The sequence below is a fragment of the Oratosquilla oratoria genome, chromosome 23 (assembly GCF_046742065.1).
Source record: "Oratosquilla oratoria isolate Oo_2021 chromosome 23, ASM4674206v1, whole genome shotgun sequence".
Lineage (NCBI taxonomy): Eukaryota > Metazoa > Arthropoda > Malacostraca > Stomatopoda > Squillidae > Oratosquilla > Oratosquilla oratoria.
The window spans coordinates 16,436,518-16,459,803 of NC_134799.1; the positions used below are offsets into that span (position 1 = coordinate 16,436,518).

Genomic DNA, 23,286 nt, shown 5'->3' on the forward strand with positions numbered 1-23,286 from the left:
CCTGACTGAAGCCCAAACCTGATACAACATTTTTTAACAATTTATTAATCAATCAAGTCTCCCCACAGAAACCCTAAACAAACCTATCCACACAGCTGCAAGAACACGAACACTATACACAAGATTAACGTGAGAATAACAATCTGTGGACAACTACAACTAAGTGCCACAAATGAGACTTACCAAACTCTGGGAACCAACATGGCAGGGTAAGTTTCATTCTCCCCTGGTTGAAGTTTCATCTTGGTGACGTAAATCTGCCGCACAAAAACTCCAACACAGTCCTTTCGTTCCACAATGGATGGATCGTTACAGCGAGCAAGGCGTCCACCATAGAGCTGCACACCGTAACTCGCAAACACGAACAGAAGGACAATAAGAAGAACAGATACCTGAAATTAAACAAATTAACTTGGAAGAGGTGTTAACTAAGTTAATTTGGAGCATATTGGATTTGATTCCAAGTTGATTTTTAATAAATAACGTTTACTGCTGAGTGGTAAACAAGGGTGATCTAGTATTATTATTACACATTTTGGGAATATTTTCTCATTGTGGTTCAAGTCTTGGGGGGACATTTATTAATACTGAATTGTGTACTCTTAAAAGAAGTTTGTTCTGGTGTCTAACATACCAAAAGAATCTCTTTAAACCCTCGGCAAAGTTCATACACAACTTTTCTCATGTGTGGCACCAGGTTGAAGATGCGTAATGGACGAAGGCAACGGAGGACAAGAAGTAGCTGTGCACCAGACTGGGGAGGAACTTCTTCAGGCATCCAACAAACAAACACTAGAGAGACCTGTACATCAAGGTACATATTTCAGGTATAGAAAAGAAATTATATACAAAAATGCACATCAGAAACAGAAAAAAAAATCTGATTTAAAAATGCATACTTCAGAAATAGAAAAGAAATCTGACACAAAAAAAGCACACAACAGAAGTAGAAAAATATATGTGACCTGGGAATGACCTTATATATACATATACATATATACGAGTATATATATATATATATATATATATATATATATATATATATATATATATATATATATATATATATATATATATATATATATATATATATATATATATACATATACATTTATCCATTGCCTCAGTTCTCTCTTATGAGAGACCCACAACCCCTACAAAACTGCTCATGACCATCCACCAGCTCAGCTCATAAGTCCCTTAATGAAGAGATTTTGTGTCCTGTTTGGAAAGGGCGAGTGTCAGACAATGTAGTAACAGATGCTTTGTTTCCTCTCTGAGACATCTAAATACCTTCAGTAAAACTCCTCTTTGACATAACTCACTGTATAGATGAAAAGGTCCAAAACACCAGCCATGTCCTTGATAAGTGCCTTCGGAGTGAAGAGCAAACCATCCGCAAGGATCTTGAGCGCCAATTCAAGACTCATGCATACAGCATATGCATACTCAGCAATCTGTAATGATTTAGAAAACTCCATCATGTAGAGCTATCAAAAATACCCAGTGTTTCATTAACAAAAAAATATATAAGTATATATATATATATATATATATATATATATATATATATATATATATATATATATATATATATATATATATACAGTATATAATCTATTCTCATGTTAGGAAGGGGGAGGAGGGTACTTCTTCAACTCCAGCTAATGATGCCCCGCCCCTAAAAAAAACAGTCCATTGTCTCTGGCCTTTCTCACAAAAGAACAATGGCCTTCAGGTCTATGTATATACCAAGAGCTTTTTCCCCCTTACAAAAGGAGGTAGCCAAGTCAAAGTCACATTCCACTCATTCCACTCCCCTCCACCACCCTTTCCATCCTCTCCTCTTAGCTCCCCCTATCAGAAGACTGGGATGGTTCCCCTTACAGAGGACTTTGTAGCATGGAATTTTATGAACCATGCCCTTGGTCCAACTTGCCTGTGGCAGGATTTGAACTGCCATCACTTCAATGTGATTCGCAAGTAGCGATACCCCAACCCACTCAGCCAGAGAGCATCGTAGTGTACTGACCTGCAGGTACGGTGTGTTCATTATTCGATTCATTGGTGTTTCCAGCATCATAGATACACACGACAATGTGGTGACCAAGATCATGACCCAATCCAAATATGTGACAAGTCCAAGCAGATTGCTGCAATGCAAGTTAAAATTCCGAAAGAAATTACACTGAAGAGAACTCATACACAACAAAAATTAAACAATCATATTTGCAACACAGAACCAAACAGGCAAAGTATAAGTGTAAACAATTAATGTTTTAGCATACCTTCCAATACTAGCCTACATACACCACATATTAACCAATAGAGTATAGAAATTTTTCTATGAATTATAAATCACAGTACACCAGTATGCATGACCTACTGTAGCCTTTTGTATTTAATTTTCTTCTCTTTTCCAGTGATGGGGTCCTTGTGGCTTGTATCATATCTGGAGTACACAATCAATTGGCAAAATTTTCTAAATTTGCTTTCCCTCCCAATGAAGAAGAGGGGCGTGTCAAAGTAAGGATGGTTTTCTCGAAGGTCTTCTTCTCGTTGATTTCTGAAAACAGAGTACGGCCATTCAAAAAAAAAAAAAAAATCCATTTCTAATCCATTCTATTATGCATTGCTCCATTTCTCATTAACGAATCTTCACACAACAATGGTACACTTCACCTCTTCATTTCCGCCTGTTGTCGTTTGGCTTGAAGTAATTTTATATCCAGATCCTGAGGTTTGCGGCTCGACGAGGTTCGGTTCATGGCTCCGATATCTCCATTTTCCTTCAGATGGTCATAGTTGTGTTGCTTAATCTTCATTGATCCCCTAACACTGTGACGTATGGACCTTTAGCGAGTGAAAAAAAAAGCACACACATGCAATGATCATGCAACATGCAATAAGTGGCCTCTAGTAACTGTCACTACTTCCTTGAAGCCACAGTGCTTACTAGCTCTAGGCAAACCACTGGTCACTAGCATTTGTTTGGTATCCTAAAGGATCACGAAAACCCTTTCCCTTTAATGGTTACCCTTCTGAATGTAGGTGGTTACGGAAAACAGCGTCAGAATGATCCACATGCCTGTAGCAAGTTTTGTCAAAACAAGATTTAAATTGATCAATCTGGTGCCTTGGTTCCCTCCTGATGGAAACTTGTGGCACCAAGGAACCCTGCAACACTCTGCAGGTTGGCCCTCAAGTCACACTGAGAGGAAATTTTGTACTGTTGTCTATACAGTGTTAGTTACTTAGTTCATTGTAGCCCATCATATTGTACTGTGAAGGGTGAGGAACCTCAGGGAAAGCCCTTAGGCTGAGGGCATGTTCCCTTCTAACACATAGGAACCTTTGGTCCCTTCATCCAGACATATTTCACCATGTCCAGGTGGATGTATAGAAGGTTCAGTGTAAGGACAGAGTGTGTGGATGTGGTAAAAATTTGTTGAACTGGTTTTGTTTGGATTTGCCCAATTGTAATATATGGGGTTAGACCTGTGCTTATGGAGTCCTGTCTCTACATGTCATTTTCTTTAACTTTGCTGAGTCAAAGCACACACACACGCTGCACTGCGGGGTGTTACTCCAACTCTCGTCGGCAGGGAATTGGGTGTGTGTGTGCACATATGCACAGATCCTTTCCTGTATACTACAAATAGATACATATATATATATATATATATATATATATATATATATATATATATATATATATATATATATATATATATATATATATATAGACATACATACATTTACCATAAGCCTTTTCCCCCTCATAAGGGAGATGGCCAAGTTAAAGCATACACCCACTCTATACCCATCCTACACCCATCGAAAAATCTATTTGTCGTCCTTCCCATCTCAACTCCTTGTTTATGAAAGGCCATCCCTGTCTCCCCACCATACTATCTGGGTCAGAGGCAATGCAGTGAGACACAGCACCTCCACAGCAGAACCAGCCCAGAAGTCAGAGCTCATTTACTCTTACCACTTCATTACATGGCAAACCACTCCCCACCTCCCACCCACTTGAGATGTACACATATGGGAAACTGTAATGTTATAACACATTTGTAAATGTACACTTTAAACCCACTATCAGAGAGATAATATCAGAAGTACAGGAAAACTGTCTCCTTTTTTGTACTCCTCACTATCTCATTTATACATGTACTCTATTTTCTTGTAACCATTCTGCTGAAGAGGACTACAGATAGTAGTCGAAATATACGGATCTCCTGTACTTTTGATATTATTTCTCCAATAGTGGGTTTAAAGTGTACATATACTCATACATTGCCACATCATTTCCTCATCTATCTACAACCACTCTCCATTCACACCTATCTTTCATCCTTCTGTCTCACAACAAGAGCTCTTCTCTGTCAATGCAATTCACTCCTTTCATTGATCTGAACACAATTATGTCAACTTTCTCCCTCTTTTTTTTTAATGATGACAGTTCTAATACTTTTAATCCATCATATCTTACCTTTTCTGACCCTAGCACCCTTGTAGTAGTCAGGTCTAGGCAGTTTAGTACCCCCTTAACTCTGGTTAACCACTTCACTCCGGGCCAAAATCTCGCGGGCAGCATTAGCTACCAGACGTACGATGTTGCGTCATAATACTCGCATCATAAAAAATATTCACTGCTTATATCGATCGTTCTCTCTTTCACCCGTGAATTTTGATAACCATAGAAAATGTGATGAAGCCAGTTTAGAGAGTATGTCAGTTACGCAGGGACAACTACAATAAATATAATCAAGATGCCGATATGGCAGCCTCGCGTATCCACTTGCTCCCCATGCCGCCTACATAGGCGGCACCGTATGGAAGGGGTTAATATTTGATTACTAGAAGGATAAAGGAAAGTGAAGTACCGCCAGGTAATTACAGCACTTCCCAGCGCACCCCCCTGAAGTGGATTTCAGCACCCTAGGTTCAGATATACTGTTCTAATCTTTCACTGTATTTGTGTCTCACTTCCCAACAGCCCCCTAAATATTATTTCAGCACCCCAGGTTAAGATATACTGTTCTAATCTTTCACTGTATTTGTGTCTCACTTCCCAACAGCCCCCTAAATATTATTTCAGCACCCCAGGTTAAGATATACTGTTCTAATCTTTCATTGTATCTGTGTCCTACTTCCCAACAGCCCCCTAAATTTTATTTCAGCATCCCAGGTTAAGATATACTGTTCTAATCTTTCGTTGTATCGGTGTCTTCTGTGTGACGTGCACACATCTCAATCAAATGGTATCTGCTCATAACCTGAACCTGTGCTCACTAGTGACCTGATCAGACACAATAATGTGACTCTTAGGATTAAAGTGGCTTCTCTCCTGGATTTATATCTGACAGAACTTATCTTGGGATGGAGTTGTTTGATCTCCTGTGTCATGTTTGTTTTGTAATGTGTGTCAGCATTTTTTCCTATGGATATGTTGCTGGGTTCTGTGAATAGGTTCTGGTACATTTTTGAATATAGTGATACCTTGGAACTTTAGTTTAATTCCTGATGGACATTCAATTTTTACAAAGTTCAAGGTCCAAAGAAATTGTTTTTCATTTTTAATTTGAACATTAATGTAGCATATACAGCAAACTAGATTTTATTCTATTTTATTTAATTTTATTTTATTATATTTTATTTATTTATTTATCTACTTTTTAAATTAATTTATCTACTTATTTATTTTCATTACAGACGCTCCTCTACTTACGTTCATTCGTTTTACGTTTTTTCGATTTTACGTTTGAACTGACGGTAAAAAAAAAATTGTAAAAAAAAAAATTTTGAGTGAATTTTTTAGTTTACCGCGCTCTCCGTAGTTCAAACGATACTTGCGCATGACGCTGCGTCCATTGTTTACATTGCGCAGACGACAAACTGAAAATGCCTTGCCTCCTCCTCCTCCCCCATCTCAATTTATGTTGCTTGAATTTAATCTATTTGAAATTAATGTTATTATTTTACAATGTTATGTGTTTAATTAATGATTTAGGGGTGTTTTATAAGATACGGTAATAGAATTTACCGATGTATAGTACAGTAACAACTTACGTTCATTTTCAACTTACGTACGGCCGTTCGGAACGTAACTAAAACGTAAGTTGAGGAGCGTCTGTATTTTTTTTTTATTCTATGAAAATGGTTAAAGTCTTTTTTGGGGCACTGCCACTTTAAGTTCCAAGAAAAGTTTGATTTCTCGGGCAAAAATTCACAATTCTTTTTATCTTTGAATTCCAAGTTGTTCAACATCTGGGGTGTTCAAGTTCCAAGATACCACGGTAACATGTCACAGAGGCTGAGATTCATGAAACAGTTCTTTCATGTGCTTCAAGATCAGATTCAATCAACATAATTTCGACTAAAATAAAGAAATATTGACATTATATTGTCCTGTCTTGACAAACTTGCTACTCTCCTGTGTTCCATACTGTATTCCAACTTACATCTTAATTACATTAATTATTTAACCTATTTATGTGGGTAAATTTGATGGAAAAAAAAATTATGTATAAAAATATTTCCTTAATTATATTCACTAACAACTAGAGTAGTCAAATACAATATGTACATTAGATAACTTTCTTTATAAGATTTGATGTAATCTACATACATTACCCACACACATATTAATTAGTCTGCAGTCATAGTTAGAACCAGTGGGCTCGATTCACCGCTATAAGAAGAATCCATTGTGCTTATACATTAATGATGAGTGGGAGAGGCTCAACATTACAATGATACACATCTTATAGCTGCAGTGAGAGATGAGGTTACATTAATAAACATAATATCTGAATAGTGTAAAGAGATCTTATACAGAAGGAAGATTAAATCAATGTAAGATCAAATAAGAAAAAAGTTTCAAGACTTGAGAGACTGAATGAAGACAGGCATCGAGTAAGTCATCACTCCAAAGGATAAAACAGTTCATACTTTTTAAGATCCGGAGGAAATAGTCGTTAAGATTGTGAAAATAAAGTACATCAGCCAACCAGAGGGAAAACGTTTCCAGAAACGGAGTCCCAACACATGCAAAGAGAGTGCGTCACTTTCCTAGTTCCTCGCAACTGTAGGACTTTGTACTATCTATGTCAAGAACTAAAAGTAATTTTTCTCATCCTAGTAAAAGACAATGCCAATACCTAGAAAAGCTTGCCGTTCCTTGAGCTTGAGCCAAGGTGCAAAGCACGACCTAAATTTAAATATATTTGCATTCACTTCAAATCAAATCGGCTAAATGCTATCGGAATGCCATCCCGCCAAAAGACATGCTAATTCATTCCAAGATGATAAAATAACCTTTAAATAATATAAAAAAGCCACTAAACTTTCAAAGAAAGATCAAGACCATGGATCCATGATCAAACGCAAACTGTCCCAAGAACTGCTTTCAAGCAAATATCAAATAAGCAGGAGCTAATGCTCTTTCCCATGCAGAGAAAATGAGGCAAAACATTTCTCGTATGCGGCCAAGATAAATGCAAGAATGAACATGCAGCTAGATTCGATCAAAAACAGACTTAATATGATAAATAAAGACATGCTATAAATATAAATTGACATGTTCATTTAGGAATACTTTTTAACTTTATTCATATTAAAAGTATGCCATTTCTTTACCAGGCCTAAATAGTATGAGTATAGAGCAATTCTTAAACTTGATGCAAAATAATTGACTACGACCCTAATCAGTCATGGAAAGAAAATAAATATGACATTTGCAGCATTACCGCTGCCATGTATATGCAGAGAGAGTCGCAACAGCACTTACTTCTGGTCTCGCCGAGTCTTAGATGAGATGGTGCCGTGAGAATGAGTACCTTTGCCTGGCAGTGGAATTTGACCAGAGTCGCCCAAAAGCAGACGTTGGTTATTTGACTCGCTGTTCATTATATTGTGGGAATAATGATAAATTTAAAAGTAAAAGAATAATAACAATGAAAACAACAACACCAATAATAACAATAAATCTTGTAAAACCAGCCTGGGTCTAGATGTTCACTCCTTCCACCTCTGCCTTGCATACCTCTTTTACTAGTCCTTTTTCACTCATTCTTTCCATGTGTCCAAACCATCGCAATACTCTTTCATCAACACCTATCTCCCAACTCCCTTTCCAACCCTGTTATCCTCCTCACCTCCTCATTTCTCACTCTATCCAGCCTAGTACCCTTATCATACTTGTCAGGCACCTCATCTCAAACACATTCAAACTCCTTCTCTCTTCCTCTCTTATGCGCCATGTTTCTGCCCCGTACAGTGCTGTCAACACAATCACTCCTTCATACAATCTCCTCTTAGCATCCATTCCCAAATGTCTATTTCTCATTACACTTTTTAATCCACCAAGGCATTTACTCGCTTCTCTCAATCTACATTCTACCTCCACCTCCACTCCTCCCTTTCCCGGCACATTCACACCCAAGTACCTAAAGCTATCCTAAATACTTCCTATAAACCCAACACTGTTTCCCCCAACACCTAGTGATACTTGTCACTATGAATTACTCTCAAATTAATTGTTTTTGTTTTGTGTAAACATAAATTCCTGCATACCAAGAAGTGTAACACAAGGAAAATAATATATTACACCATAATATTTCACCATTCATTGCATCTATTCCTCCAGACTACTAAATGACTAACTGAGAACATTAAAATTGGCCATGATACTGATATATCTAAAAACAATAAGAATTGGCAAGCTGTGATGTTTGTCTATAAAAGGTGTCCAGTGCAAAGCAATTAACTAATAAACATCATGTACAGCAACTTATTTTTGTTAAATATGTAGTCTAACAATTACTAATTCATAAGAAGTTACATCATTAAATTCATTTTCCAAGTTCTAATTTGAAATTAGAAATCTGGAATTAGAAATCTGGCTGTTCAACTTGTACTGTACATGGATGGGGTGGTGCGAGAGGTAAATGCAAGGGTAGTGGGTCAGGGATTGGAGATGGTTAAAGAAAATGGAGAAAAGTGGGAGGTGAGCCAGCTGTTGTTTGCGGACGACACTGCACTTGTGGCAGGATCAGAGAAGGGATTGAGGAAGTTGGTGACAGAGTCTGGGAGAGTGTGTGATAGAAGAAAGCTGAAGATAAATGTGGGTAAAAGTAAGGTGATGAGGTGTACAAGGGGTGAAAGTGGCAGTAGACTGGAAGTGAACATTAAGGGAGAGCGACTGTAGGAAGTGGATGGTTTTAGATACTTGGGTGCAAATGTGGCAGGAAAAAGTGGAGTGGAGGTGGAGGTAGAATGTAGATTGAGAGAAGCAAGTAAATGCCTTGGTGGACTGAAAAGTGTAATGAGAAATAGACATCTGGGAATGGATGCTAAGAGGAGGCTATATGAAGGAGTGATTGTGCCAACAGCACTGTACGGAGCAGAAACATGGAACATAAGAGAGGAAGAGAAAAGGAGTTTGAATGTGTTTGAGATGGTGACTGAGAAGTATGATAGGGGTTACTAGGCTAGATAGAGTGAGAAATGAGGAGGTGAGGAGGAGAACAGGGGTGGAAAGGGAGTTGGGAGATAGGGTTGATGAAAGAGTATTAGGATGGTTTGGACACATAGAAAGAATGAGTGAAGAAAGACTAGTAAAAGAGGTATGGAAGGCAGAGGTGGAGGGAGTGAACATGAGGGGACATCCTAGGATGAGATGGATGGATGGGGTGAAGGGGGCTTTGGTGAAGAGGGGAATGTCTGTTGAGGAAGGACGGGAGAGGACAGAAGACAGGGGTGAATGAAGAATTGTTGTATATGGATGATGTTGTGATGCATGAGGTGGAATGGGTGGGGGGATGGTGAGTGAGGGAGTATGTGTGAGCAAAATTTGATGCAGCCCGAAGGGATTTCTCCCCGTCTTCTCCTTTTATGCATGGGAGAACGGAAAGGGGGGGTCCCCAATTTAATGAAGCGGCCTTGCTGTGGATGTGCTGTGACTTGCAACACTGCTTCTGACCCAGGGCAGTGGACAAGATGCAGGGATGACCCGTCATCCAGGAGGTGCTAAGATGGGAGGGAAGGTGGTGGGGAGTGGAGTGTATTTAGGGATGGAATGGGTGGGAATGATTTGCCTTTTTCTTTTTGGCTACCTCCCTTGTAAGGGGGAAAAAGCCTTGGTATATGTATGCATGTATGTAATTTGAAATTTATATTCTCCACCCCCTTATATGGATGGGAGAGGACAGAAAACAGGGGTGAACGGAGAATGGTTGTATATGGATGATGTTGTGATGCATGAGGTGGAATGGGCGGGGGGATGGGGGGTGAGATAGTGTGTGTGAGCAAAATTTGATGCAGCCTGAAGGGATTTCTCCCCATCTTCTCCTTTTATGCATGGGGGGGGGGGGGTCACCGATTTAATGAAGTGGTCTTGCTGTGGATGTGCTGTGTCTTGTGACACTGCTCCTGACCCAGGGCAGTGGACAAGGTGCAGGGATGACCCGTCATCCAGGGGGTGCTAAGATAAGAGGGAGTGTGGAGGGGTGTGGAGTGTATTTAGGGATGGAATGGGTGGGAATGTTTTGCCTTTTTCTTTTTGGCTACCTCCCTTGTAAGGAGGAAAAAGCCTTGGTATATGTATGTATGTACAGACGCTCCTCTACTTACGTTCATTCATTTTACGTTTTTTTTATTTTATGTTTGAACTGACTAAAAAAAAATTGTAAAAAAAAAAAATTGTGAGTGAATTTTTGAGTTTAGCGCGCTCTCCGTAGTATGAGACGTTCAAACGATACTTACGCATGATGCTGCATCCATTGTTTACATGGCACAAACGACAGACTGAACGTGCCTTGCCTCCTCCTCCTCCTCCTCCTCCCCTTCCTCCTTCTCCTCCACCATCTCACTTTATGTTGCTTGAATTTAATTTATTTGAAATTAATGTTATTATTTTACAATGTTATGTTTATAGTTAATGATTTAGGGGTGTTTTATAAGATACGGTAATAGAATTTATGGATGTATAGTACAATATGAACGGTCATACATTACTGGAACGTACAGTAACAACTTACGTTCATTTTCACGTTACGTTCGGCTGTTCGGAATGTAACTAAAACGTAAGTTGAGGAGCGTCTGTAATTTGAAATTTATATTCTCCACCCCCTTATATGGACAAAAGGTTTTACCTTTTTGTATGTGCATCTACAAGTCACAAAACTATCAGATTCACTTACTATATAATGTTTGTGACACTTGACTTCTTTTTCTCGTAGTCAGCATTACGAGGATGCGAAACGGAGTTCAGCAGCCTGATGGGCCTTCGTTTACGGTAGCTGATGGTGGAGTCTGGTCCCACACCTGATTTCTTTATAAGCCCATCCTCCTCCTCCTCACTTTCCTCTATATACTGACGCAAGAAACTCTCACGAACCTGAAACAGTATTCCATTTTAAAGTCCCCATTCAACAAGATTTCTGACTTCGATTTCCGAGTAACATGATTTACTGTCTGACTCATTATATGCAATATCCGTGCTGCCCACCTTTGGTAAGGAAAAGTCCGAGGGAACTTTATGCAATCTGGCCATTGTTGGTCTGTCGGGGAACTTCTCGAAAACCCTCAAGCGTAACGGAAGCGTCTCCTGGATGCCTGCACTCTGCTCCCTTGCCTTCATCTGCTTCAGCTTCTTGATGTCTTCATCCAACTCCAAGTTGTCCAAGATCACAGCTACAAACAAGCTGAGCACAATCTGAGCAAGAGAGCAACCAAATTCCATTAGCTTTCTCACTATCATTTATCTTAGATACATTAAGCTTCTTCCTTCAAGGAACAACCAAGGATGAGATGGATGGATGGGGACAAAAAGGCACTGAGCAAGAGGGCAACGTCTGTTGAGCAAGGAAATGAGAAGGTAGGTGATAGGAGTGAGTGGAAAATGGCTGTGTATCAATGATACTGTGATGTAAGGGGTTATGTGTGGATGATATTTTGATGCAGCACAAATGGATTTCTCCCTGTCTCTTCTATTTTCCAAATGAGGGGACAGAGAGGGGGGAGGCAATTAAGTGAAACAGCCTTGCTGTGGATATACTGTGTCTTGCTGCATTGCTTCTGACCTAGGGCAGGGGCCAAGAGACAGTGATGGCCTTTCATCCATGAAGAGCTAAGATGAGAGAGAAACAAGGGTGGTAGATGGGAATGAAATGGATGGGAATGTGTGTGCCTTTGACTTGGCTACCTCCCTTATAAAGTGGAAGAAGCTCCTGGTATATATATATATATATTTATATATATATATATATATATATATATATATATATATAGATATATATATATATATATATATATATATATATATATCTCTCTCTCTCTCTCTTTTCTTTTTTCTTTTTTTTTGTATAGATGAGGCTGTGATGCATGAGGGGGAGTGGGTGGGGGATGGGGGGAGGAAGTATGTATGAGAAAAAAAATTGACACACCACAAAGGGATTTCTCCCCATCTTCTCCTTTCCTGCATGAGGGAACGGAGAGGGGGGGGGTCACCGAATTTATGAAGCAGCCTTGCTGTGGATGTGCTGTGTCTTGCGACACTGCTTCTGACCCAGGGCAGTGGACAGGATGCAGGGATGACCCGTCATCCAGGAGGTGCCAAGATGGGAGGGAGGGAGGAGGGTGGAGCTGAGTGGAATATATGGGAAATGAAATGGGTGGGAGTGATTTCTATGCTTTTTCTTTTTGGCTACCCCCGTGTAAGGGGGAAAAAGCCTTTGGTATATGTATGTATGTATATATATATATATACACACACAGACATATATACATAAATATATGGGTATATATATGGGCAGGAGGTCTTCTCTCAAACATGTTTCATTAAAAGTGATAGATAATTCAGCATTATGTATTTTCTTTAGGATATTCTCCTTATTACACATATATATATGTATCTTATACACATTAAACTTCTGCCTTTATCTAAAAATCTAGTCATGTTCAACCATAAGAACCCTTGAATACAGAAAATATGTATGATTCCTGTATGAAAACCCATGTTACTGGAATAAGATCATGATAGGAAATGAAAAGTAACTCCTGATAACTGATAACTTAGTTCTCAAGTTTGGTTTCCCAAAATGTCTGCCTCAAGGACTTGTATCCATTTACTATTTCATTAACATTTCCAAGGCTCGCTTTGCTTTTAGGTCCAATTTAAATCCACAGGTAAGAAATACTCAGAACATAACATGCAAATGGGTAATGATCCAACAAATCCCCATCTAGATATTCTGTTTTGACTGCACATGTCTTGACTCCCCAGTTAAATTAACACAATACCAAACCTAACCTAACCAACACTGCTTCTGACCCAGGGCAGTGGACAAGATGTAGGGATGACCTGTCATCCAGGAGGTGCCAAGATGAGAGGGAGGAAAGAAGGTAGAAGGGAGTGGAGTGTGATAGGGATGGAATGGGTGGGAGTGGTTTTTATGCCATTGTTTTTTGGCTACCTCCCTTATAAGGGGGAAAAAGCCTTTGGTATATGTATGTATGTATGTAATACACTGAGCACACAAAGCAGGTTCAACACCCGACCCTGCCTCTGACTTACCAGTGTCACGAAGAGATGGTACAGGATGAAGTAGATGGCAACAATGGGTGCCAATTTATCCGTAGTCTTATCCATTGTGTTGAGCATGGTCCCATCCATGACATCCACCCAGCCTTCCTGGGTTAGGATTTGGAACATTGACATGAAAGCCTGAAACAAGGAGGACATGGATCAATTATGGCACCAATCAATCAATCAATCAATGACTCAATCATTGTGGGGTTATGGGTTTTCCACTTAGTAAAACTCGTGGCTACAAATGATTGATTGAATTCATATATTGTCCCAGATTGGGTTATATATCACCTTTTAAGCTATCTCAGGTATTCATGCATCTGCATGGAATACTGTATTTCTTCACTTCCTTTCGACATCAACAGTAGTCTTTCTCAATTTGTCCTCATGACTTCTTCAAACCTTTCCATCTCTAATCAAGAGATCTCATCTGTCAATGTAGTCTATCCCCTTTAGTATCCTGAACACTCTAATCATATCACCTGTAGCTGTATTTATCTAATTGTGGTTTAGAGGAAAGGAGCAATGCTCATTCGGTCCTGTCTCCTCTTCTCTAATTTTCTAACATACCTAGACCCAAATTCATGCACAGTTATCATATTTAGATTTGAATTCAAGTATGTATTTACCTAATTGTAGTTTAGAGGAAAGGAGCACTGCTTGTTGGATCCTTCTCCTATTCTCTAATTTTCTAACATACCTAGACTCAAATTCATGTATGGTTCCAACTTAATCTGTCTTTGATTTTTAACTATCATATCTAAATCTGAACTCAAGGATTGTTTGAGCTTGGGCTATATCACCTTCTAAGCTATCCCACATATTTATACATCAATATAGAAAACTGTAATTCTTCAGATCCTTTGGACATATGTATATATGTGTATGTGTGTGTATGTCTATATCACCTTAGTCATGTTATCAGCACAACCTAAAGCACTGTAGCTGGGTAAACAGTAACCATAACACAAAACAGCATGACAGCATTCCATAAGTGGGGTAAGCCCATCCAATGTATTGACTAACACTGGTAAAACCAACTACCTAGGTGGGAGTAGTGTGGCAGGGGACAGGGATGACCCTTCATCCATTAGGATGAATGGGCGTAAATGGGTGTCAGGTGAGTGTATGCTTTGAGTTGACCACCGTACTCATTAGAGGCAAGAAGGTCTTTTGGTATGTATGTATGTATGTATGTATGTATGTATGTATGTATGTATGTATACTGCAACTAATGTTAATGTCAAGCAATGACCTAATAAATAAATTTCTCAGGATCCAACCATTAACATAAACATTACCTTCAATGAAACATTACTTACATCAGAAAATGTTTCAAATTTCCCATACTCTTCTAGAAAGCAGAAGAGTTGCATTGAAATGGAAGAAGTGATGATAAGCAAGCACATTGTGAACATGATGAGGCCACCCAGCTTCTTTCCAGGGCCAAAAATCTTGTACACAAAGTCTTCTAAGACGGGTGATGCCTTGATCAGTCGTACAACACGAAGAACCTTTAGAACATGAGCAAGAAATGTGTCAGAAATTGAGTGATTGCCAGAAAACCTATGTCATACAATATTCTATTTAATAATTGCTCAAATTCACACTCCATCTGACTCAGATTATAATGGGTTATGGTGGCAAACCACAGATGTGAAACCTTACAGTCCAGAAGGTCAGATACAGAAAAATATACTGAAGTGAGTGGGAAGAGGAAAGAATGGAGTCTTATTCCGACTTTTATTCTTGACTAGTTTCAAAACAAGCTTTTTCAAAAGAATGAAAGCCTTTTTCTTTTCTCTTGATAAAGCTTGTAGCAAAACTAGTCAAGAATAAAACTTGGAATAAGAATCCAGTCTTTCCTCTTCCCACCCACTTCGACTTGTCAGAATGTCTCAACAGAAAAATATTTGTAAACAAACAGGAGTACAGGAGCAAACAAGCTAACTGAATAATAATAACAAATGACCCATAACTTCTCCTTTATACGATATATAAATCAAGTTCATTACACGAACAGATGACCCAATCACCTGGAAGTACGTGAACGGACTCATGAAGAGGGAAGGGATGAGACGTACAATCGTGCCAATGGCCAGGACAAACTCAAATTTGTGAATCGTCCGTGACCAAAATCCTCGCACTCCAAGACACCAGACTTTAAAAAGTATTTCCAGAACAAAGAAGACGGTAAATCCAACCTGAAAATAGTAAGTGTTCCCAATCAGTAATGAAATGATCCTCAAAAATGATACAAAATTACCACAATGATCAAGTGTTTATAATGATAACAATTATCCATATTCATCTAAGGGATTTCTCCCTGTCTCCTCCTTTTCTGCATAAGGGGACGGAGGGGGGGGGGGGTCGTCGATTTAATGAAACAACCTTGCTGTGGATGTGCTGTGTCTTGCGACACTGCTTCTGAGCCAAGGCAGTGGACAAGATGCAGGGATGACCCATCATCCAGGAGGTGCCAAGATAAGAGGGAGGGTAGAGGGTGGAGGGGAGTGGAGTGTGATGGGGCTGGAATGGGTGGGAGTGGTTTTTATGCCTTTGTTTTTTGGCTACCTTCCTTATAAGGGGGAAAAAAGCCTTTGGTGCATATATGTATGTACATACATACATATACCAAAGGCTTTTTTCCCCTACACAGGGAGTAGCCATATAAGTATGTATCTATGGTAATTATATCAATATAAGTAGTTATCCATACGTATACCAAGGGCTTCTTCCCTCCCTCTTACAAGGTCATAAGCCAAGTCAAAAGGCATGTGCCCACTCCCACCCATTCCACTCCAATCCACCACCCCTTCCCACCCTCTCATCTTAGCTCCTCATGGATGACGGGTCATCCCTGTATCCCCTCCCCCCACTGCCTTGGGTCAGAAGCAATGTAGCAAGACACAGCATATCCACAGCAAGGCCACTTCATTTAATGAGCAATCCCCCGACTTCATCCCTTTATGCAGAGAGAAAACAGGGAAAAATCCCTTCAGGTTCAATAAAAAATTATTCACCTGAGACAACCAGAACCCTAGGATTTGAGTCTTTTAATGTGCATTGGTGTGGTACAGATGAGAGTAAATAAGTACATACATACATATACCAAAGGCTTTTTTCCCCCTTATATGGGAGGTAGCCAAAAAACATACATACATATACCAAGGCTTTTTCCCCCTTACAAGGGAGGTAGCCAAAAACGAAAAGGCATAAAATCATTCCCACCCATTCCACCCCTGAATACACTCCACACCCCTCCACCCTCCCTCTCATCTTAGCACCTCCCGGATGACAGGTCATCCCTACACCTCGTCCACTGCCCTGGGTCAGAAGCAGTGTCGCAAGACACAGCACATCCACAGCAAGGCCGCTTCATTAAATCAGCAACCCCCCCTCTCTGTCCCCCCATGCATAAAAGGAGAAGATGGGGAGAAATCCCTTCAGGCTGTGTCAAATTTTGCTCACACATACTACATCAACCCCCATCCCCCCACCCATTCCACCTCATGCATCACAACATCATCCATATACAACAATTCTCCATTCACCCCTGTCTTCTGTCCTCTCCCGTCCTTCCTCAACAGACATTCCCCTCTTCACCAAAGCCCCCTTCACCCCATCCATCCACCTCATCCTAGGATGTCCCTTCATGTTCACTCCCTCCACATCTGCCTTCCATACCTCTTTTACTAGTCTTTCTTCACTCATTCTTGCCATGTGTCCAAACCATCCTAATACTCTTTCATCAACCCTATCTCCCAAATCCCTTTCCACCCCTGTTCTCCTCCTCACCTCCTCATTTCTCACTCTATCTAGCCTAGTAACCCCCATCATACTTCTCAGACACCTCATCTCAAACACATTCAAACTCCTTCTCTCTTCTTCTCTTATGCTCCATGTTTCTGCCCCATACATTGCTGTTGGCACAATCACGCCTTCATACAGTCTCCTCTTAGCATCCATTCCCAAATATCTATTCCTCATTACACTTTTTAATCCACCAAGGCATTTACTCGCTTCTCTCAATCTACATTCTACCTCCACCTTCACTCCACCTTTTCCTGCCACATTTGCACCCAAGTATCTAAAACCATCCACTTCCTCCAGTCGCTCTCCCTTAATGTTCACTTCCAGTCTACTGCCACTTTCACCCCTTGTACATCTCATCACCTTACTTTTATCCACATTTATCTTCAGCTTTCTTCTATCACACACTCTCCCAAACTCTGTCACCAACTTCCTCAGTCCCTCCTCAGATCCTGACACAAGCACAGTGTCGTCCGCAAACAACAACTGGCTCACCTCCCACTTTTCTCCATTTTCTTTAACCATCTCCAATCCCTGACCCACTACCCTTGCATTTACCTCTTGCACCACCCCATCCATGTATAAGTTGAACAGCCAGGGCAACAGAACGCATCCCTGATGAAGTCCCACCTTTACCTCGAACCACTCACTCTCTCCATTTCTAATCCTGACACAAGCTCTACTACCCTCATAAAAATTCTTGACAGCTCCTAGGAGTTTTCCTTCTATCCCGTATATCTGCAAAACCTCCCACAGTGCCTTTCTGTCTACCCTATCGTAAGCCTTTTCCAAATCCATAAAAGCCCAAAAAACATCCTTCCCCTTTCCTATAGCTTTCTCACATATCTGTCTTACCACAAAGATCTGATCTACACAACTTCTACCCATCCTAAATCCACACTGTTCCTCACCAATTACTCCCTCTGTTCCTCTCCTAATCCTCGCAATCAAGATCCTCCCATAAGCCTTCCCAACTACACTTAACAAGCTAATCCCTCTGAAACTACTACATTCACACTTGTCCCCTTTTCCCTTGTAAAGTGGAACTATACAGGCACTCATCCAGTCCTCCGGCACTCTACCCACTCTCTAGCAAACATTGAATAACCTCACCAACCACTCCACCATCATTGTACCTCCTTTTTTTAGACATTCTGCATGGCATCCATCAAGACCAGGTGCCTTACCTGCTTTCATCATCTTAACAACTGCCTTCACTTCATACTTCCTTATTTCTCCACCATTTTCCTCACTCATCACTCTCATTTTCTTAGCATTTCCCACTGCAGCTATCTTTCCCTCCCTATCCTCCTTCACATTTAGCAACTCCCTAAAATATTCTGCCCATCTTCCCCTTACTGCCTTCTCTTCCATTATCATCTCTCCATCTGCACCTTTTACCTTTTCTTCTCTACTTGATTCGCCTCCTCTTCCTCTCTTAATTTCTTTCCAAAACATCTTTTTATTACTTTCAAAATTTTCTGTCATACTCTTACCCCATTTCACATCTGCTCTCCTCTTTGCCTCCTTTACCTTTTGCTTTACTTCTCTTTTCTTTGTACCTCTCATATGACTCCCTCATCCTATTTTGTAACCAATCTGTGAAAGCTCACTTCTTCTCTTGTACAACCTTCTTTGTTTTCTCATCCCACCATTCACTACCCTTCCTTCTATTTCCTCCTGTCCTTCTTGTTCCACACACCATATTTGCACACTTTGTGACTCCCTCCTTGAACCATCCCCATTCCTCCTCCACACCTAGCTCTACTCTATCCTTCACTCCCTCCCACTCCTCCTTCAGCTTCTTCTTGTACTCCTTCTCCTTTTCCTTTTCATTTAAAGAGTTCACTCTAAGAACCTCCCTACCTTTTGTCCCTTTCCTCTTCTCCATCTATCCTCCACCCTCAACTTACCTTCCACCCAAAAATGATCTGATATTCCCCCACCCTCTCCCCTTAGCACATGCACATCCTTAACTCTTCCTATCATAATCCTATTTACCACTACATAATCCATTAATGCTCTATCTACCACCCTTCCCTCCACCACCCTCTCCCATGTGTACATATGCTTGACTTTCTTCCGAAACACTGTATTTGCTATCATCAACTCTCTTTCTAGACACATTTCCACCATCAACTCTCCACTACGATTCTTTCCTGGAACTCCACATTTCCCAACCATTCCATCAATTGGATCATTTCCTACCCTAGCATTAAGGTCTCCCAGTACTATTACATTGACGTTCCTCCCTAATCCCTCTATGCACTCATTTAAATCTATCCAAAAAGCCTCCCTTTCTTCTACACTCTTCTCACTGCCAGGCCCATATGCACTTACAAAAACCCACATCTCCTTCCCCAGTTTCACCTTCATCCACATTATCCTTGAGGAAACCTCCTTCCACTCCACTACACGTTTACCTATCTCTTCACCTACTAGTATAGCCACCCCTTCCCTCCCTCGCCCTCTCTTCACTCCTGATATCCTCCCACTTACACTCGTCCTTCCCTTTCAACTTAGTTTCACTCAAAGCCAACACATCCATCTTTCTTCTCACAAACATACTACCTATCTCTTCCCTTTTACTTTCATCTGTACCACATCCACGCACATTAAAAGTCCCAAACCTTAGGGTGCTGGTCAGAAAACTCCCAGACCCTCTTATGCCTTTACTTTCTTTAGGAATGTCCCCTGTGGGGCTACAAGGAGAAGGATACCTAGTCCCAATCCCCGTCCCTTTCTTCTCGCCTCTTACGATCCAAGTGGAAATACTTGATGGCAGTATTCTTTTCCCCCACCATAGGGACCAAAAAACAAAGGCATAAAAACCACTCCCACCCATTCCATCCCTATCACACTCCACTCCCCTCCATCCTCTTATCTTGGCACCTTCTGGATGACAGGTCATCCCTGCATCTTGTCCACTGCAACTTTGAGGAATCTTTAAGTCAAAGTGCATTAATTAGAAACTCTTTCATCATTATTTCTTACCTCAATATAGTAATAATTATGATAGACATGTTCTCGAGGTCGCCCATCATGCTTGAAAACGAGTACGGCTGCAGAGACGCCATTGGCCACAATTGCGAGCATCAGGAGCAAGTAAAAGCTGGCTGACTGGATGAAGGACAGGCAGAACTGCGGAGCCCAACCTTTAGGTTTGCTGTCATCTACCGTCAATAGTTTCCATCCATTATCATCACCTGACAGAACCTAAAATAAAATTATTTATGTCAATGAATGAATTTAGTCATAGCCAATGTATAAATTCAAATCATTTGACCACAGAAAAAGTAGAATGTAAATGTCCACAACACAGTTCAAAAACACAAATATTTTGTTATCCTAAATATACTTTCCTTTGAAAATTTAACATTTTATTCATAAGAAATATATGAGCAAACTTAAGTTTTCTGTGTGGTAGATAATCTTCCCCTAAACCCGAAACAAAAATGGACAAATGTTTTCTGTTCTAAGACAGTCATCCCTTCACGATACCTGTAATTTATCTTCCTCTTTGATGTGGCCACGAACCCCCCACATTTGCTGGAACTGCACTCGAATTTCGTTGAAAGTCTCCGTGATGACAGCAATGAAAACGTTCTTCACCAACCACGAGAGGAAGAATATCATAGTCGTAAAGAAAAACGTTGCTCTCCAACCAGGGAGAGAGTCTATCGCTCTGTACATGATGAACACCCAGCCTTCCTGTGAGGCAGCTTGGTACACTGTGAAGATGCTTGTGGCTGATGAAGAGAAATAAAATCATTAACCGTGAGTTTCACCAAGTGGACAACTCACAGCCCCAGCTGGCAATGGTTCTCAGAACCTTCCAAAGATCTCTCTAGTTTGTTTGTTTATTATTTAACTATACCTATGCATTTATCTTATTTATCATTATCCCTTGTAAGGGGGAAAAAGCCTTGGTATATGTATGTATGTAATATTATTTACTCTATTATAGTTTTTATTTATTCATTTTTTTTTTTTTTTTTTTTCACATCCGACCTTGATATGGACCAAAGGGTCTCCTGTCAGCATGCTCCACCTTTGTAAGAAACTTTGAATTATTGTGTTGTATCAGTAAAGGTTTGTTTCTGTTACCAAATCAAAGTTGCAGGGAGAGGAGAGCATTCACCAGTTGTCAGCTCACCATGTGTGAAAAAGTGCAAGAAATACAGCTCAAATTGACAGAGAGAGATCTTAGGCCTGGCCCAGAGACCAAGTGCCAGCCCCTCAGGACTGCACCTCTCGATGGAGGTGAGGGTGTTGATGGGTATAAAAAATGGACAGTTTCGCTGTCCATTTTGTACAACCACCACATGCAAGCAGGTACCCATCATGGGTCCCTGGCAAAGAGAATACTTAAGTTTCTCAAAGGCAATGTGACAGACAAAAATCTAATTTCACTCTTTACTGTTATAAGGTCCTTTGAGTTGAATCTCATTACCCAAGACAAAATGAAATACCACTTTAACCATTACTGCATCGGGCTCTTAAGCTGAATAAAGCTCTCTGGCCTTTGCCAGCTTGAATTCCTTAAAGGTGCTAAATTCATCCTTATATAAACAGCAGTAATGTGTCAACAATGAGTTTACAAGCAAGCAATTACACAATTAAATTGGGATAGAAGAAAAACAACATACATACATACATATACCAAGGCTTTTTCCCCCATACAAGGGAGGTAGCCAAAAACGAAAAGGCATAAAATCATTCCCACCCATTCCATCCCTGAATACACTCCACACCCCTCCACCCTCCCTCTCATCTTAGCACCTCCCGGATGACGGGTCATCCCTGCACCTTGTCCACTGCCCTGGGTCAGAGGCAGTGTCACAAGACACAGCACATCCACAGCAAGGCCGCTTCATTAAATCGGCGACCCCTCTCTCCGTCCCCCCATGCATAAAAGGAGAAGATGGGGAGAAATCCCTTCGGGCTGCGTCAAATTTTGCTCACACATACTACCTCAACCCCCATCCCCCCGTCCATTCCACCTCATGCATCACAACGTCATCCATATACAACCATTCTCCATTCACCCCTGTCTTCTGTCCTCTCCCGTCCTTCCTCAACAGACATTCCCCTCTTCCCCAAAGTCCCCTTCACCCCATCCATCCACCTCATCCTAGGATGTACCTTCATGTTCACTCCCTCCACCTCTGCCTTCCATACCTCTTTTACTAGTCTTTCTTCACTCATTCTTTCCATGTGTCCAAACCATCCTAATACTCTTTCATCAACCCTATCTCCCAACTCCCTTTCCACCCCTGTTCTCCTCCTCACCTCCTCATTCCTCACTCTATCCAGCCTAGTAACCCCCATCATACTTCTCAGACACCTCATCTCAAACACATTCAAACTCCTTCTCTCAAAGAGGACATGAAAAGAAACTTAAAAAGGATAGTTACAGAAGAGATCTGAAAAAGAATAGCTTCCCACACAGAGTAATAGATATCTGGAACAAACTGAATGAGGAAACAGGGAGTGCAAAAACTATACAAGTATTTATGATCAAACTGGATGCTGAAAGATACAAAAGTGGGTCACTACAAGCATAGCTCTCTTCCCTTAAAATACAACCAGGTAAATACAACTAGGTAAATACAAATGATCAAAAATATCAATCAAAAAATAAATCTAGTTTTGGGAGATCTCTTTGAGTGTCAACTTACCAAATTCATCAAATCCATTAAATCCACTAACATTCTTTTCTAGATCAAGGCGCATACATCGCATTCCATGCGGACACTGGTAACCCGAATGTGCGTCCATTGAGCAAAACGTATCAGGAATGGCCAGGTTGTTGATTGTTATTGAACTGCAATGGTTAAACAAAGGCATACTGTTTTAGTACATGAACTACA

At 40.4% G+C, this 23,286-nt stretch overlaps 1 protein-coding gene across 5 annotated transcripts in view; it reads right to left on the minus strand.

Moving 5' to 3' along the window:
• Positions 1-23,286, minus strand: part of na (sodium leak channel non-selective protein na) — a 48,192-nt gene that overhangs the window by 17,296 nt on the left and 7,610 nt on the right. For 3 of the 5 annotated variants that reach the window (XM_076206770.1, XM_076206766.1, XM_076206767.1), the window contains exons 6-20: positions 23,095-23,240; positions 20,915-21,162; positions 20,408-20,629; positions 15,637-15,804; positions 14,923-15,114; positions 13,586-13,735; positions 11,519-11,725; positions 11,211-11,407; positions 7,799-7,909; positions 2,683-2,853; positions 2,387-2,566; positions 2,033-2,153; positions 1,326-1,457; positions 635-802; positions 184-392 (exon numbers count right to left, since the gene is read on the minus strand). In XM_076206770.1, coding sequence (XP_076062885.1) covers positions 184-392; positions 635-802; positions 1,326-1,457; positions 2,033-2,153; positions 2,387-2,566; positions 2,683-2,853; positions 7,799-7,909; positions 11,211-11,407; positions 11,519-11,725; positions 13,586-13,735; positions 14,923-15,114; positions 15,637-15,804; positions 20,408-20,629; positions 20,915-21,162; positions 23,095-23,240 — 2,622 coding nt within the window. The remainder of the gene's footprint in view (positions 1-183; positions 393-634; positions 803-1,325; positions 1,458-2,032; positions 2,154-2,386; positions 2,567-2,682; positions 2,854-7,798; positions 7,910-11,210; positions 11,408-11,518; positions 11,726-13,585; positions 13,736-14,922; positions 15,115-15,636; positions 15,805-20,407; positions 20,630-20,914; positions 21,163-23,094; positions 23,241-23,286) is intronic. The other 2 variants (XM_076206769.1, XM_076206771.1) reach the window with 2 other exon arrangements.